The following is a 15,582-nucleotide window of genomic DNA, read 5'->3' as shown; positions in this document are numbered from 1 at the left end:
CTGTAATATATGTTTAAAGAATAATGATTTTATAGGCCAATTATTAAAAGCTTTCTGCTTTTTATTTTAGGTAACAGTACTTCAATTTCTACCTTAAGGACTTCCTGTCTACTGGGTTGTGCAGTAATGCAAGATAACCCAGATTGCCTTGTTCAAGCTCAGGCCATCTCTTGCCTTCAGCAGCTTCATATGTTTGCTCCACAACATGTCAACTTGTCTAGCCTGGTTAGCTGCCTCTGTGTGAGTATAAAATTGTAAACATGTTCTTAGCTTCTTTTATTTGAATTTTAGATTTATTCCAGTACACATTTTAATTATCCTCTAAACTATGTACAGAGTTATATGTTATATACATAGCTATTTCACCTCAGTTCAAGTCTTTTTGGGGAGTAGGGGGCAGCTTTCATGTAATCAGCTCTTAAGTCTCTTACATTAATTCATTTTTCTCCCATTAATGTTGAACTTAATATTTGGAATATTCATAAATCAATAAACACATATTGGTGCTTATAAGGTCCCATATACTATGTAAATGCTGTAGGACATGCAAAACTTTATGTGGTCACCTGTCTTTTTTTTTCTTCTTTTTCATCTATTCTAAGTTATTACAAAGTTCTTTACATCCGTGATGGAGAAATAACACTTTTCCTTAATATTTCAGCAACATATGCATCAACATCTGGCTTCTAATATTGTATCTACTGAATGTAGAAAGATAAAGGCCATCAACCAGAGGTTCCTTAGAAGTGATTTATGGTCATTGGTTTTAAGATTTCCCCTGACTGGGTGCAGTGGCTCACGTTTGTAATCCCAGCACTTTGGGAGGCCAAGGCGGGCGGATCACCTGAGGTCAGGAGCTTAAGACCAGCCTGATCAACATGGTGAAACCCCGTCTCTACTAAAAATATAAAAATTAGCTGGGTGTGGTGGTGGGCACCTGTAATTTCAGCTACTCTGGAGACTGAGGTAGGAGAATTGCTTGAACCCAGGAGGTGGATGTTGCAGTGAGCCGAGATTGCACCATTGCACTCCAGTCTGAGCAACAAGAGTGAACTGCGTCTCAAAAAAAAAAGATTTTATTCTGTCACTAGTTTCTATGGACTTGCCTTAAAAATTGAGTTGCATTTGGAATTATAAGTTGGCACCATTGCTTTTCAACTTTTTCTACTCCTACAGTGTTCATATCACACTCCCATTAGTAACATGACCTGTTAAGAATCATTATGTAGACGTTTCATTTTCAAGCTTGAGGCAAAATATGCAGCATTTCAGAGCTTTAAAGAACCTCAGAATCTTAAAAATATGTCACATAGATTATCCCTACTTTTGTAGAATGATGTTTGCATTATTAAAACCAGTCTTCCCAATAAAAGATAACCTGAAGACCAAAAAATTAAAATAACACATCTAGCACATCTAGGTGGTGGCTAAGTCTAGATTGCAGGTTTCTGGATTCCTCATCCAGTCCTCATTTCATTATTCCATACTACCTTTACAGATTTTATGGATAGACTTTATCTCAACTCTGCCATCTCCTAGCTATATGCCTTTAGGGAAGTCCCATAATCTCTTCGAGCCTTAGCTACCTTGTCTGTAAAACATGAGGATTATGCAAAATGCTGCTTCTAAGGGCACATGTCACAGGCTTTTAATTAGTACGCAATAATGGTAGTTGCTTTTGCTGTCTTGACATGTGCCTTCAACACACAGTGTATTAATCATTATATTAATTATTGATGCTGATAGTCATATAACACTTTATTTTTTTTTTAGAGACACAGTCTCACTTTGTCACCCAGGCTGGAGTGTGGTCGTGCAGTTACAGCCTGTAGTAGCCTCAAACTCCTGGGCTCAAGTGAGCTGCCCCCTCAGCCTCCCAAGAGCTAGGACTTTAGGAATGTACCAGCACACCTAGCCAATTTTTTTTTTTTCTTTTTTTGTAGAGACAGAGTCTTGTATGTTACCCAGGCTGGTCTTGAACTTCTGGCCTCAAGCCATCCTCCTGCCTCAGCCCTACAAAGTGCCGGGATTACAGGCATGAGCCACCATGCCTAGCCCAATAAAACTTTAAAAAGAGAATGTGACTGACTTCCCGACAGAACTTTTGTTCCTGTATTTTTTAGATCTTGGTCAATCATGTATTAGGGAAAACAGCACTTACAGGAAAAGGATTTTACCTATACCATTCAGGGACTCTTCTGCAGGAATATTACTTTTTATATTTGAATAACCATTACTAAAACCAGTTACTGAAATAGTTTTCACTCCTTTGCATGTTGATCTTTTACTCTCCATTAAAATTTAGTGATACTGCTATTTTTTTCCTCTTGTCTTATAGCAGGTTTCCATTAATTACCTTTAAATTTTCTTCTTTACCTGATACACGAATTCTTTTATTAACTAAAGTTTAATGATAAATGAAGAGCAAGACTAACCCATTAATTCATGATAATTAAGATCTGATCAGCTGGGCACAGTGGCTCACATCTTAATTCCAGCAGTTTAGGAGGCCAAAGTGGAAGGATCATTTGAGCCCAGATGTTTGATACCAGCCTGAGGAACATAGTGAGAGCTTGTCTCTACAAAAAATTTAAATAAAATTATCCAGGCATGGTGGTGCTCACCATGTAGTCCCAGCTACTTGGGAGGCTGAGGTGGGAGGATCACTTGAACCCAGGAGGTTGAGGCAACAGTGAGCCATGATTGCACCACTATACTCCAGCCTGGGCAATGGAGCTGTCTCAAAAATATAAGTAAATAAAATTTGATCAAACTCATTAACTTTTTTTCTTTCCCAAATCATAAAAGGGTACATATTATTTCAGGAAAAACAAATAGGCATCAAAAAAGTTATATATGTAAAAGAATAGAGATTATTATATTATCAGACTTTTCTTTTGGGTACATCCAGAGCAAGTGAGAAAATCTGAAGTAACAGTTACAAATCTTACTCATGTTAACTCATAATATTCAAGGTATAAAATGATTTGTTAATACACAATCACATAGAATAAATTACTAACCAAAATATTGAGACACTAAATTGATATAGTGATAGTAATTAGTAATTTATTCTGAATTTATTAGGTTGAATTTATTATATTTTAGAGTATTCGCCAAAGTAAGGAAATTGCATTTCATCATTAGGCAAAAGTCTTACTGGAAAGTATTTTCTTCTAACTGCATGTTCTTCGACTTTCATTCTGAACTTGGCCTTAGCTACACTTGCAATTCTGAATACTCTTAGTTTTAAAACTTGGCTTCTAAGAGTTAAACTATAATTACCTTCTGATGAGGTAAATCATTAACTTTGCCTCTTGTTGGACACCTGTTCGTGTGAATGTAATCCAGATCACTCCTCTCATACTCATGTCTACTTGATTTGGTTTGTTACTGAGGCTTAGTCATAGATTCCAAAGGAAAACCTAAAATTAATCACATGTACATTTTTAAATTATATATTTACATCTTGGAGTTCTTGAGTTGACTATTTTCAAGAACTTGGCTTAACTCATTTTGTTAAGTTGGAAAATAAAATATTTGTGGCAAATTTTTAAGCTGAAGCTAAGCAAATTTGAATGATAACTATCAACATTTATATTTTAATGCTTAGCTGACTGTTGTCAAAGTCATCCTATATCTTTTGGTTTTGTCATGACTGGTGTGTCATTTGTTTTTGTGCAGGAGATCTTGTTGGATAATTCTGTGTTGGTAGGTCCCTGACCCTTGATTCCTAACGTCTTTTGAGTTTTGCGGTGCTATTTTTTTGTGTCATTTTTTTTGGTTGTAGATGTTTGTTCTCTTCTGCATCTCTTTGTTTAAGCGAACCATTAATGCTAAGTCCAATATGTGTAGCATGTTTCTTGATGTTTATTTGATACCAGTATAAGCAAATCCTTCCTAACCTTCTCCAGCTGGTGCTCTTTCTTTGTACTAAATTTGGTATCATTTTGATTTAATATATTGATTTCAGAAAATGATTGTAGTTACAGTTTTACTTGGTTTCTGTATTTTGCCTGCTTGCTTTGTTTGTCTTAAGCCACTCTATTCCTTTTCCCAATACAAATGCTGGAGAATGACATGGAGACCTTAAGCCTCCCATTTTGCTTTGTGTGAAAGCCTTCAATCTTTTTTCTACCAAACAAGTAAAGGGTACTTCTAAGCATGCTTTTTCTAAAACACGTTTGACTAGCCTGAATAAATGCTGCACCTGCTTTGTATCATATGCTTGTGAAACTCTGGTTGAAATAACTAGTAGATTTATTTTCTTTAGAATTGTCTTGTAGAGTGCTTTTTTTGTCATTGTTCTTAAATACAACAGTAATCTTGGGCACAAATAAACTTAATCTTTTTATATTTTAACTTCCTTGTTATCCTAACCTGCTAACAGTATGATTTCTAAACATGGGAATACATTATACCTTGAGACTTTTCTATGAATGGCATTTCTCTGTATCCACTTTTGGGTTCATAATACAGCTTGAAGGTATAATAGAACATATTTACAATACTGTTCCTGCACTCTAGCCTGGGTGATAGAGTGATATCCTGTCTCAAAAAAAAAAGCTGTTCAATGATGATATATTCACAGTTTTTTTCTGGCATTTTTGGCTTCTGATAAAATGTAGAATTTGTCTTTGCATGTGTTTCTTCTTATATATCCTTTTTTTTTTTTTTTTGAGACACAGTTTCACTCTGTTGCCCAGGCTAAATTGCAGTGGCATGATCTTGGCTCACTGCAACTTCCACCTCCCAGGTTTAAGCAGTTCTCCCGCCTCAGGCTCCCAGTAGCTGGGATTACAGGCATGTACCACCACACTCAGCTAATTTTTGTATTATTAGTAGAGACAGGGTTTGACCATGTTGGCCAGGCTGGTCTTGAACTCCTGACCTCAAGCGATCCACCCATCTCGGTCTCCTTCAGCGTGAGCCATTGCACCCAACGCTTTAACTCCTGACCTCAAGTGATCCACCTGCCTTGGCCTCCCTCAGGTGTGAGCCATCACGCCCGGCCCTCTTCGTATATGTATATAAAAAATTATATATATATATATATATTTTTTTTTTGAGACGGTATTTCACTCTGTTGCCCAGTCTGGAGTGCAGTGGTGCAATCTTGGCTTACTGCAACCTCCGCCTGCCAGGTTCAAGCAATTTTCCTGCTTCAGCCTCCCAAGTGGCTATGATTACAGGCACCTGCCACCATGCCTGGCTAATTTTTTTTATATTTTTAGTAGAGACGGGGTTTCATCATGTTGGCCAGGCTGGTTTCAAACTCCTGACCTCAAGTGATCCGTTCACCTCAGCCTCCCAAAGTGCTAGGATTACAGATGTGAGCCACCATGCCCAACACTCTTCTTACATATTCTTAATAGTTTTTACCACCTTTTATTTCATCCCAAAATTTAGCCTCTGCTCTTTACAAAACTTCAGTCCTATTTTTCTTACATATGCCAAATCTAATCATCACTATAGAATTATGCCATTATTTCTCAAATTTTGCTTTGAAGATCACTATCAAAATATACATATTTATTTTGTAGACTGTACCAAACTGATCTTTACTTTCATGGTTAGTACAAAATTAATTTAAAATCTAATCTTTATTTCATAAATGAAATCACTAAAAATTTTTGTCCATTAACCTTCAGCTTGTAACTGAAGTATTATTACCAGTCTTATCATTTGCCATGGGTAGATGCAGCCTATTGAGATTTACATTGCATCTTAAGATGTGTACATATATGTATTCTATTAATACATAAATATGTATGCATATATATAAAAGTTGGTGTTCTGTAACACTTGTCTCTAGAGAGCATTTTTGGTGAATGTTTTCTGCCTTTATTTGAAAATGCATCTACTTACTCTGTATGTTATCTGATTAAAATATTATTGTTAAGAGACTGCACTAATAATAACTAACATTTATTGAGCATTTACTATTTGACAGGTACTGTGGTAAGCACTTTGCATTTATTTTGTGTTAATATCATAATACCCTGAGAGATACGGTAGTGTTACAAAGGAGGAAACTAAGGCACTATAAAGAGGTTAAATAATTTGCCCACAGTCACACAGCTAGTAAGTGGTGGATCTAAGACTCAAACTGAGACATTTTGACTCTGGAATGTCCATTTTAAACAATATGCTGTATTGCCTATATGGATTTGTATAAATTTCTGCTTAGAGAATGATAAAACATTACAGTATAGTTGCATGAACACAAATGTATGAAATGCAACTAAATCCTTTCTGTTGTAGTTCTTTTTACTCATATAAATTCTACCTTTTGACACTGATCTTTGCTTATATTTATGAGTAATGCATAATCTAGTACACATATTACCTATTAAGCTGTTTCTAAGTTATATAATCAGAATGTATTCTAGCATAGTTGCAAGAAGTTCCTATGTATGCATAAATTGTGTCCAGCCTACTGATGGGCTGGACAGAATCAGGAATGGGTCCAATGAATGTCTGTTACACTTACTGAGTGCCAACAAGAATTTTAGCTCTGTCATTCCTCAAATGTTATTTTTTCAGGTGAATCTTTGTAGCCCCTACTTGTTACTGAGAAGAGCAGTACTGGCTTGCTTACGTCAGCTCGTACAAAGAGAAGCAGCTGAAGTTTCAGAATACGCTGTTATGCTTGCTAAGGATAGCAGAGAAGAGTTGACCTCAGGTAATATCTCTTGATCAATATTGTGTCCAGCTCAAATGATAATTTTTATCTTAAAATTTCCACATATACGTGAGTTTTAAAACAATTTAAAAGTTATTATGTGATATGTCTTAAACCTGCTACAGGAAAGAATTGCCATTATTCCAACCAGTGATGTTACTGGTTTAGAGCAGTGGTTCTCAAACTGGAACTTCTTAGAAATGCAGATTATTAAGACCCATCCCAGACCTACTGAACCAGAAATCTGGGAGTATTACCCAAAAATCTGTATTTTTAAATCTATATTTTTACAGTCTTTATGTTAGTACAGCTGTGTGCCACATAATGGCATTTTGGTCAACAACAGACCCCATATACAACAGTGGTCCCATAACATTATAATATATCATATTTTTACTGTATTTTTTCTATGTTTTGATACACAAATGCTTACCATTATGTTATAATTACCTATAGCGTTCAGTACAGTAACTTGCTCTACAGGTTTGTAGCCTATGAACAATAGGCTATGCCATATAGCCTATGTGTGTGGTAGTCTGTACCATCTAGGTTTGGGTAAGTACACTCTGTGATGTTCACACAACAATGAAATTGCCTAACAACACATTCTTTAGAACATAATCCTATTAAGCCATGCACAAGTCTGCTAAAGTTTGAGAGCTACTGATCTAGAGCAGGTTTTTTCACAGTAGTCAAATGAAATTGGATTAGCCCTTAAGTAATTTATCACACATGCCTCTGTTCACCCCAAAATCTCAATTTCATAAAATTTATTATATATGAGTCTGCTACAAGTTAAAGAGGATTTTTTAATGCCTCTTCTTTTACATTTTAGAGCTGAATTAAAGGATTTCTTAGCCAGTAAGATATAAGTGTGTATCACTTCATTTTAAAACTATTATATGAATTACCTGAATTTGAGTATGAATTCAAAGAAACTATTAACCTACAAAAATGGTAATAATAGGCCAGGCGTGGTGGCTCACAGCTGTAATCTCAGCACTTTTTAAGGCCAAGGAGAGAGGACAGTTTTAGGTCAGGAGTTCAAAAACAGCCCGGGGGCTAGGCACACGAGATCATGCTTATAATCTCAGCACTTTGGGAGGCCAAGATAGGAGGATGACTTGAAGTCAGGAGTTCAAGACCAGCCTGGTTAATATAGTGAGACCTCGTCTCTATTTATAAAAAATTATGTGTGTGTGTATATATATATATATATATATATATATATGCATCTATAAAAAGAATAACCTGGACCACATGGTAAGACCCCATCTCTACAAAAAATTTTAAAATTAGCCAGGCGTGATAGTGCACATCTGTAGTCCTAGCTACTAGCTAATCAGGAGGCTGAGAGAAGAGAATTGCTTGAGCCTAGGAGTTTGAGGGTGCAGTGAGTTATTATACCACCACACTGCAGCTTAGGTAACAGATCAGAACACTGACTCAAAAAAAAAAAAGGTAATGTCTTACACTTTGGCCGGGCACAGTGGCTCCCACTTGTAGTCCCAGTACTTTGAGAGGCCAAGGCAGGCAGATCACCTGAGGTCAGAAGTTTGAGACCAGCCTGGCCAATATGGAAAAACCTCATCTTGACTAAAAATATATATAGCTGGGTATGATGGCATGCTCCTGTAGTCCCTGCTATTTGGGAGGCTGAGGCACAAAAATCACTTGAACCCAGGAGGCAGAGGTTGCAGTGAGCTGAAATTGCTCCACTGCACTCCAGCCTGGGCAACAGAGCTAGACTCTGTCTTAAAAAAAAAAAAAGTAATATACTTACATTTGTAAAGTTTTTATTTCAAAGTACTGTCATACATTTAGAAAGTCATAGACTTCATAGAACTTTTCAGTATCTTAAGCTTCATAATATATTTTACTGTCAGTAATCTATGCTCTTTAAGTAATGGTGTTATACTTACATTAAAATGTTTAGGGAACTGGGCCAGATGTGGTGGCATGTAATTGTAGTCCCAGCTTCCTGGGAGACTGAGGCAAGAGGATCACTTTAGCCCAGTAGTTCAAGGACAGCCTGATCAACATAATGAGACCTTTTCTCTAACAAAAACAAAAACTTTTGCTTCAGCTTGAATTAGTCAGCATGGCTGGGCTGCTTTACAGGCATACCTAGGAATATTGTGGGTTTGGTTCCAGACCATGCAATAAAGCAAGTCAGGAATATTTTTGTTTCCCAGTGCATAACAAAGTTATCTTTATACTATACTATAGTCTGCTAAATGTGAAATAGCATTATGGCTAAAAAAGCGATGTATGTACCTTAATTTAAAAATTCTTTACTGCTAAAAAATGCTAACCGTCATCTGAGACTTCAGCGAGTCATAATCTTTTTGCTGGTAGTTGGTCTTGTCTCCAGTGTTGATGGCTGCTTAATCATGGTTGTGGTTGCTAAAGGTTTGGGGTGGCTGTGGCAATTTCTTAAAATGAGACAGCAATGAAGTTTGCCGTGTCCATTGACTTCCTTTCATGAAAGATTACTCTGTAACATGCAATATTTTTTTATAGCATTTTACTTACAGTAGAACTTTCAAAACTGGGTTAATTCTCTCAAACCTGCTACCTCTTTATCAACTAAATTCATGGAATACTGTGAGTCCTTTGCTATGATTTCAACAATGTTCACAGCATCCTCACCAGGAGTAGATTGCATCTCAAGAAACCATCTAGAATGATAAATCCTTTCCAGAAGGTTTTCAGTTACTTTGCCCAGATCCATCAAAGGAGTCACTGTCTGTGGCAGCTGTAGCCTTACAAAATGTATTTTTAAAATAAGATTACTTGAAAGTCAATATGACTCCTTAATCTGCAGAATGGATATTGTGTTAACAGGCATGAAAACAACATTTATCTCTTCGTACATCTCCATCAGAACTCTTGGGTGATTAGGCACATTGTCAGTGAGCAGTAATGTTTTGAAAAGAATCTTTTTTTTTTTTTTTTCTGAGCAATAGGTCTTAACAGTGGACTTAAAATATTCAGTAAACCCTGTTGTAAAAAAAGATATGCTGTCATCCAGGCTTCATTTGTTTTTTTTATAGAACACAGGCAAAGTAGATTAGGCATAATTCTTTTTTTTTTTTGAGACAGGGTCTCTCTGTTGCCCTAGCTAAAGTGCAGTGGCACGATCTGGGCTCACTGTAGCCTCTGCTTTCCAGGCTCATGTGATTCTTTCCACCTCAACCTCCTTGGCAGCTGGAACCACAGATGAATGTCAACACACCTGGCTAAGTATTTTTTTTGTGCTTTTATGGAGATGGGAGTCTCGTTGTTGCCCAGGCTGGTCTTGAATTCCTGGGCTTAAGTGTTCTACCTGCCTCAGCCTCCCAAAGTGCGAGGATTACAGATGTGAGCCACTATGCCAGCCAATTAAGCATAATCCTTAAACCATGGGATTTTCGGAATGGTCAGTTCACACTGACATTAAAGTCACCAGCTGCTTTAGCTCATCACAAGAGAATGATCCTGCCTTTGAAGCTGGGCATTGGCTTCTCCTTTCTAGCTATGAAAGTCCCAGATGGCATCTTCCAATAGAAGGCTATTTTATATACTTTGAAAACCTGTTGTTTTAGGCCCAGCGCTGTGGCTCACACCTAGAATCCCAACAGTTTGGGAGGCCGAGGCGGGCAGATCACTTGAGGTCAGGAGTTCAAGACCAGCTTAGCCAACATGGTAAAACCCATCTCTACTAAGAATACAAAAATTAGCCGGGTGTGGTGGTGGGTACCTATAATCCCAGCTACTCAGGAGGCTGAGGCATGAGAATAGCTTGAACCTGGAAGGCAGAAGTTGCAGTGAGCCAGGATCACACCACTGCACCCCAACCTGGGTGGCAGAGCAAGACTCAGTCTCCAAAAAAAGAAAAAAGAGAAAAACGGTTGTTTTGGCCTTAGCTAGGTCTTCTGGCTAACTTGATGAAGCTTCTACATCAGGATTTGCTGCTTTATCTTGCCTTTTTTTTTTTTTGAGATGGAGTTTTGCTCTTGTTGCCCAGGCTGCAGTGCAATGGCATGATCTCAGCTTACCACAACCTCTGCCTCCCAGGTTCAAGCAATTCTCCTGCCTCATCCTCCCGGGTAACTGGGATTATAGGCATGTGCCACCACGCCTGCCTAATTTTGTATTTTTAGTAGAGACCGAGTTTCTCCATGTTGATCAGGCTGGTCTCAAACCCCCAACCTCAAGTGATCCACCCGCCTTCGCCTCCCAAAGTGCTGGGGTTACAGGTGTGACCTACCACGCCCGGCCTTTGTCTTCCATTTTTATGTTATGAAGACAGCTTATTTCCTTAACCCCATGAACCAGCCTCTGCTAGTTTTTACCTTTTCTTCTATAGCTTGCTCTGGATCAGGCTCAGTGCTGTGGCTGATTTGAACTTTTTTTTTTTTTTTTTTATCTCTCGAGATGGAGTCTTGCTCTGTCACCCAGGCTAGAGTGCAGTGGCATAATCTCAGTTCACTGCAACCTCCGTCTCCCGGATTCAAGCAATTCTCCTGCCTCAGTCTCCCAAGTAGCTAGGATTACAGGTACCTGCCACCATGCCTGGCTAATTTTTGTACTTTTAGTAGAAACAGGGTTTCACCATGTTGGCTAGGCTGTTCTTGAGCTCCTGATCTTAGGTGATTTGCCCACCTCAGCCTCCCAAAGTGCTGGGATTACAGGCATGAGCCTGATTTGAACTTCTATCTAGATCACTAAAACTTTCTCCATGTCGGTTAACAAGGTTGTTTCTCTTCCTTATCATTTATGTGTTCACTGGAATACCTTTTTCATTTCCTTCAAGAACTTTTTCTTTGCATTCACAACTTAGATAACTGGCATAAGAGACACAACTTTTGGTCTGTCTTGGCTTCTAACATGCCTTTCTCACTAAGCTTAATCATTTGCAGCTCTTGATTTAAAGTGAGATACATGTGACTCTTCCTTTCACAGGAACACTGTGAGGCCATTGCAGTGTTATTCATTGGCCTAAATTCGATGCTGTTGTGTTTTGGAAAATAGAGATTAATTAGAAGGAAAGAGATGGGGAATGGCCAGAAGAGAGAGAGAGAGAAAAGGCATGGAGCAGTCAGAACACACACAACATTTATTGAATAAGTTTGCTGTTTTACATGGACATAGTTTGTGGCACTCCAAACAGTTGAAATAGTAACACCAATTGACTGGGCACAGTGGCTCAAGCCTGTAATCACAGCACTTTGGGAGGCCAACACGGGTGGATCACAAGGTCAGGAGTTCAAGACCAGCCTGGCCAAGATGGTGAAACCCCATCTCTACTAATAATACAAAAATTAGCCAGGCATGGTGGTGGGCGCCTGTAATTTCAGCTACTCAGGAGGCTCAGGCAGGAGAATTGCTTGAACCCTTGAGGCAGAGATTGTAGTGAGCTGAGATTGTGCCACTGCACTCCACCCTGGGCAGTAAGAGGGAGACACCATCTCAGAAAAAAAAAAAAAATCACTGATCACAGATCACCATAACAGAAATAATGATTTTTTTGAACCCAAAAGAATTATGCAGTGAACATGTGAGTTCATCTACTTAATGTCCTTATGACACTCATTTTATAGACATCTCTCTCCATATACACACATAAACCTTTTGCCAAATCATCTTAAAGCAGGCTGCAGACATCACACTGAAATTTACATTTCCCAAGAAGGATATGGTTTGGTTTATGACCCAACTGAAATTTCATCTTGAATTATAATAATCCCCAGGTGTTGAGGGAGGGACCTAGTGGGGGATGATTGAATCATGGGAGCAGTTTCCCACATGCTGGTCTCGTGATAGTGCATTCTCATGAGATTTTTTTTGCCCCTTCACTTCCTTCATATACACTTTCACCTGCTGCCATGTAAAATGTGCCTCTTCCCTTTCCACCATGATTGTAAGTTTCCTGAGGCCTCCCTAGCCCTGCGGAATTGTGAGTCACTTAAGCCTCTTTTGTTTAATAAATTACGCAGCCTCACATATGTCTTTATAGCAGTGTGAAAACAGACTAATAGAGTAAATTGGTACCAAGAGTGGGTCACTGCTATAAAGATACCCAAAAATGTCAAAGCAGCTTTAGAGTTGGGTAATAGACAGAGGTTGGAACAGTTTGGAGGGCGCAGAAGAAGATAGGAAGATGTGACAAAGTTTAGAACTTCCTTATAGACTTGTTGAATGGCTTTGACCAAAGTGCTGATAATTATGTGGATAATGAAGCCCAAGGTGGTATGGTTTCAGATTGAGTTAATGAACTTCCTAGGAACTGTAGTAAAGGTCATTCTGCTATGCTTAAGTAAAGAGACTGGCGCTGTTTTGCCCCTGCCCTAGTTATCTGTGGAACTTTTTACTTGAGAGAGATTATCTGAAATTGGAGTTTGTGTTTAAAAGGGAAGCAGAGGCCAGGCACAGTGGCTCATAACCTGTAATCCCAACACTTTGGGAGGCTGAGATTGGTGGATCACTTGAGTTCAGGAGTTCAAAACAAGCCTGGCCAAATGGTGAAACCCCATCTCTACCAAAAATACAAAAATTAGCCATGCATGGTGTTAAGCACCTATAATCTCAGATACTGGGGAGGGTGAGGCAGGAGAATCGCTTGAACCCGGGAGGCAGAGGCTGCAATGAACTGAGATTGCACCACTGCATTCCAGCCTAGACAACAGAATAAGACTCAAAAAAAAAAAAAAAGGTGGGAGAAGCAGAGCATAAAAGTTTGGAAAATTTGCAGCCCAAGGATGTGATAGACAAAAAAAAAACCCCACTGAGCGCAGCAGCTCACGCCTGTAATCCCAGCACTTTGGGAGGCCAAGGCGGGTGGATCACAAGGTCAAGAGATCGAGACCATCCTGGTCAACAACCCCGTCTCTACTAAAAATACAAAAATTAGCTGGGCATGGTGGTGCGTGCCTGTAGTCCCAGCTACTCAGGAGGCTGAGGCAGGAAAATTGCTTGAACCCAGGAGGTGGAGGTTGCTGTGAGCTGAGATCGTGCCATTGCACTCTAGTCTGGGTAACAATAGTAAAACTCGGTCTCAAAAAAAAAAAGGAAAAAAATGTTCTGGGGAGAAATTCAAGCTTGCTGCAGAAATTTTCGTTAAGTAACAAGGAGTCAAATGTTAATCTTAATTGCCAAGACAGTCGATAAATGTCTCCAGAGTATGTTAGAGACCTTAGTGACAGCCCCTCCCAGAGGCCTAGGAGGGAAAAATGGTTTTGTGGGTCAGGCCCAGGGCCCCCCTGCTCTGTGCAGCCTTAGGAATTGTTGCCCTGTTTCCCAGCTGTTCCAACTGTGCCTAAAAGGGGCCAAGGTACATACAGCTCAGGCCATTGCTTCAGAGGGTCCAAGCCCCAAGCCTTGGTAATTTCCACATGATATTGGGCCTGCTAGTATGCAGAATTCAAGAACTGAGGTTTGGGAACTTCCACCTGGATTTCTGATGATGTATGGAAATGCCCAGATGTCTAGGCAGAAGCTGCTGCAGGGGTGAAGCCCTCATGGAGAACCTCTGCTAGGGCAGTGCAAAGGGGAACTGAGGGGTTGGAGCCCCCACACACAGTCCCCACTGGGGTACTGCCTAGTGGAGCTGTAAGGAAAAGGACACCATCAAGGCTGGGCGTGATGGTTCACCCCTGTAATCCCAGCACTTTGGGAGGCCAAGGAAGGAGTTCGAGACCAGCTTGACCAACATGGTGAAACCCCATCTCTACTAAAAATACAAAATTAGCCAGGCGTGGTGGTGTGGACCTGTAATCCCAGCTAAACAGGAGTCTAAGGCAAGAGAATTGCTTGAGCCTGGGAGGCAGAGGTCACAATGAGCCAAAATCATGCCATTGCACTCTAGCCTGAGTGACAGAGTGAGACTCCGTCTCAAAAAAAAAAAGGAAAGAAAAAGGGGGCCTCCAGACTCAAGAATGATAGATCCACTGACAGCTTGCACTATGTGCCTGAAAAAGTTGCATACCCTCAACGCCAGCTGTGAGAGCAGCCAGGGCAGCAGGCTATACCCTGCAAAGCTGCAGGGATGGAGTTTCCCAAGGCCTTAGGAGCCCACTTCTTGAATCAGTGTGCCCTGGGTGTGAGACATGGAGTCAAGGAGATCATTTTGGAGCTTTATGATTTCATGGCTGCCCCACTGGATTTTGGACTTGCATGGGTGCTGTAGCCCCTGTGTTTTGTCTGATTTCTCTCATTTGGGACAAGAGCATTTACCCAATGCCTGTACCCCATTGTATCTATAAAGAAACTAACTTGCTTTTGATTTTACAGGCTCATAGGCCAAAGTGACTTGCTTTGTCTCAGATGAGACTTTGGACTGTGGACTTGAGTTAATGCTGAAATGAATTAAGACTTCTGGGAGATTGTTGGGAAGACATGATTGGTTTAGAAATGTGGACATGAGACGTGGGAAGGGCCAGGGGTGGAATGATATGGTTTGGTTTTGTGTTCCCACCCAAGTCTCATCTTCAAATATAATCCCCAGTTGTTGAGGGAGGTACCTGGTGGAAGGTGATTGGATCGTGGGGCCGGTTCCCCCCATGCTGTTCTCATGATAGTGAGTTCTCACAAGATCTGTTGGTTTTACAAGGGGCTCTTCCCCCTTCACTTCCTTTACACGCTCTCTCTTGCTTGCTGCCATGTAAGATGTGCCTCTTCTCCTTCCACCATGATTGTATGTTTCCTGAGGCTTCCCCAGTCATGTAGAACTGTGAGTCAATGAAACCTCTTTTTTCTTTTTTTCTCTCTCAGAGTCTCATTCTGTTGCCCAGGCTGGAGTGCAGTGGCACAATCTCGGTTTACTGCAAGCTCCACCTCCCGGGTTCAAGCGATTTTCCTGCCTCAGCCTTCCAAGTAGCTAGGATTACAGGCACTTGCCACCACGCCCAGCTAAT

At 39.9% G+C, this 15,582-nt stretch overlaps 1 protein-coding gene across 50 annotated transcripts in view; it reads left to right on the top strand.

Moving 5' to 3' along the window:
* HEATR5A (HEAT repeat containing 5A) overlaps window positions 1-15,582 on the top strand; it is a 137,026-nt gene that overhangs the window by 83,061 nt on the left and 38,383 nt on the right. For 25 of the 50 annotated variants that reach the window (XR_013521128.1, XR_013521127.1, XM_078334734.1 and 22 more), the window contains 3 exons: window positions 71-240; window positions 3,685-3,711; window positions 6,547-6,685. Coding sequence is in view for 47 of the 50 variants with exons in the window: in XM_078334734.1 (XP_078190860.1) it covers window positions 71-240; window positions 3,685-3,711; window positions 6,547-6,685 (336 nt within the window). In the remaining 3 variants the exon portion in view is untranslated. The remainder of the gene's footprint in view (window positions 1-70; window positions 241-3,684; window positions 3,712-6,546; window positions 6,686-15,582) is intronic. The other 25 variants (XR_013521129.1, XM_078334736.1, XM_078334739.1 and 22 more) reach the window with 1 other exon arrangement.

The sequence above is a fragment of the Callithrix jacchus genome, chromosome 8, assembly GCF_049354715.1.
Source record: "Callithrix jacchus isolate 240 chromosome 8, calJac240_pri, whole genome shotgun sequence".
In the NCBI taxonomy this organism is placed as follows: Eukaryota; Metazoa; Chordata; class Mammalia; order Primates; family Cebidae; genus Callithrix; species Callithrix jacchus.
This window is presented reverse-complemented; position numbering and strand designations above follow the sequence as displayed.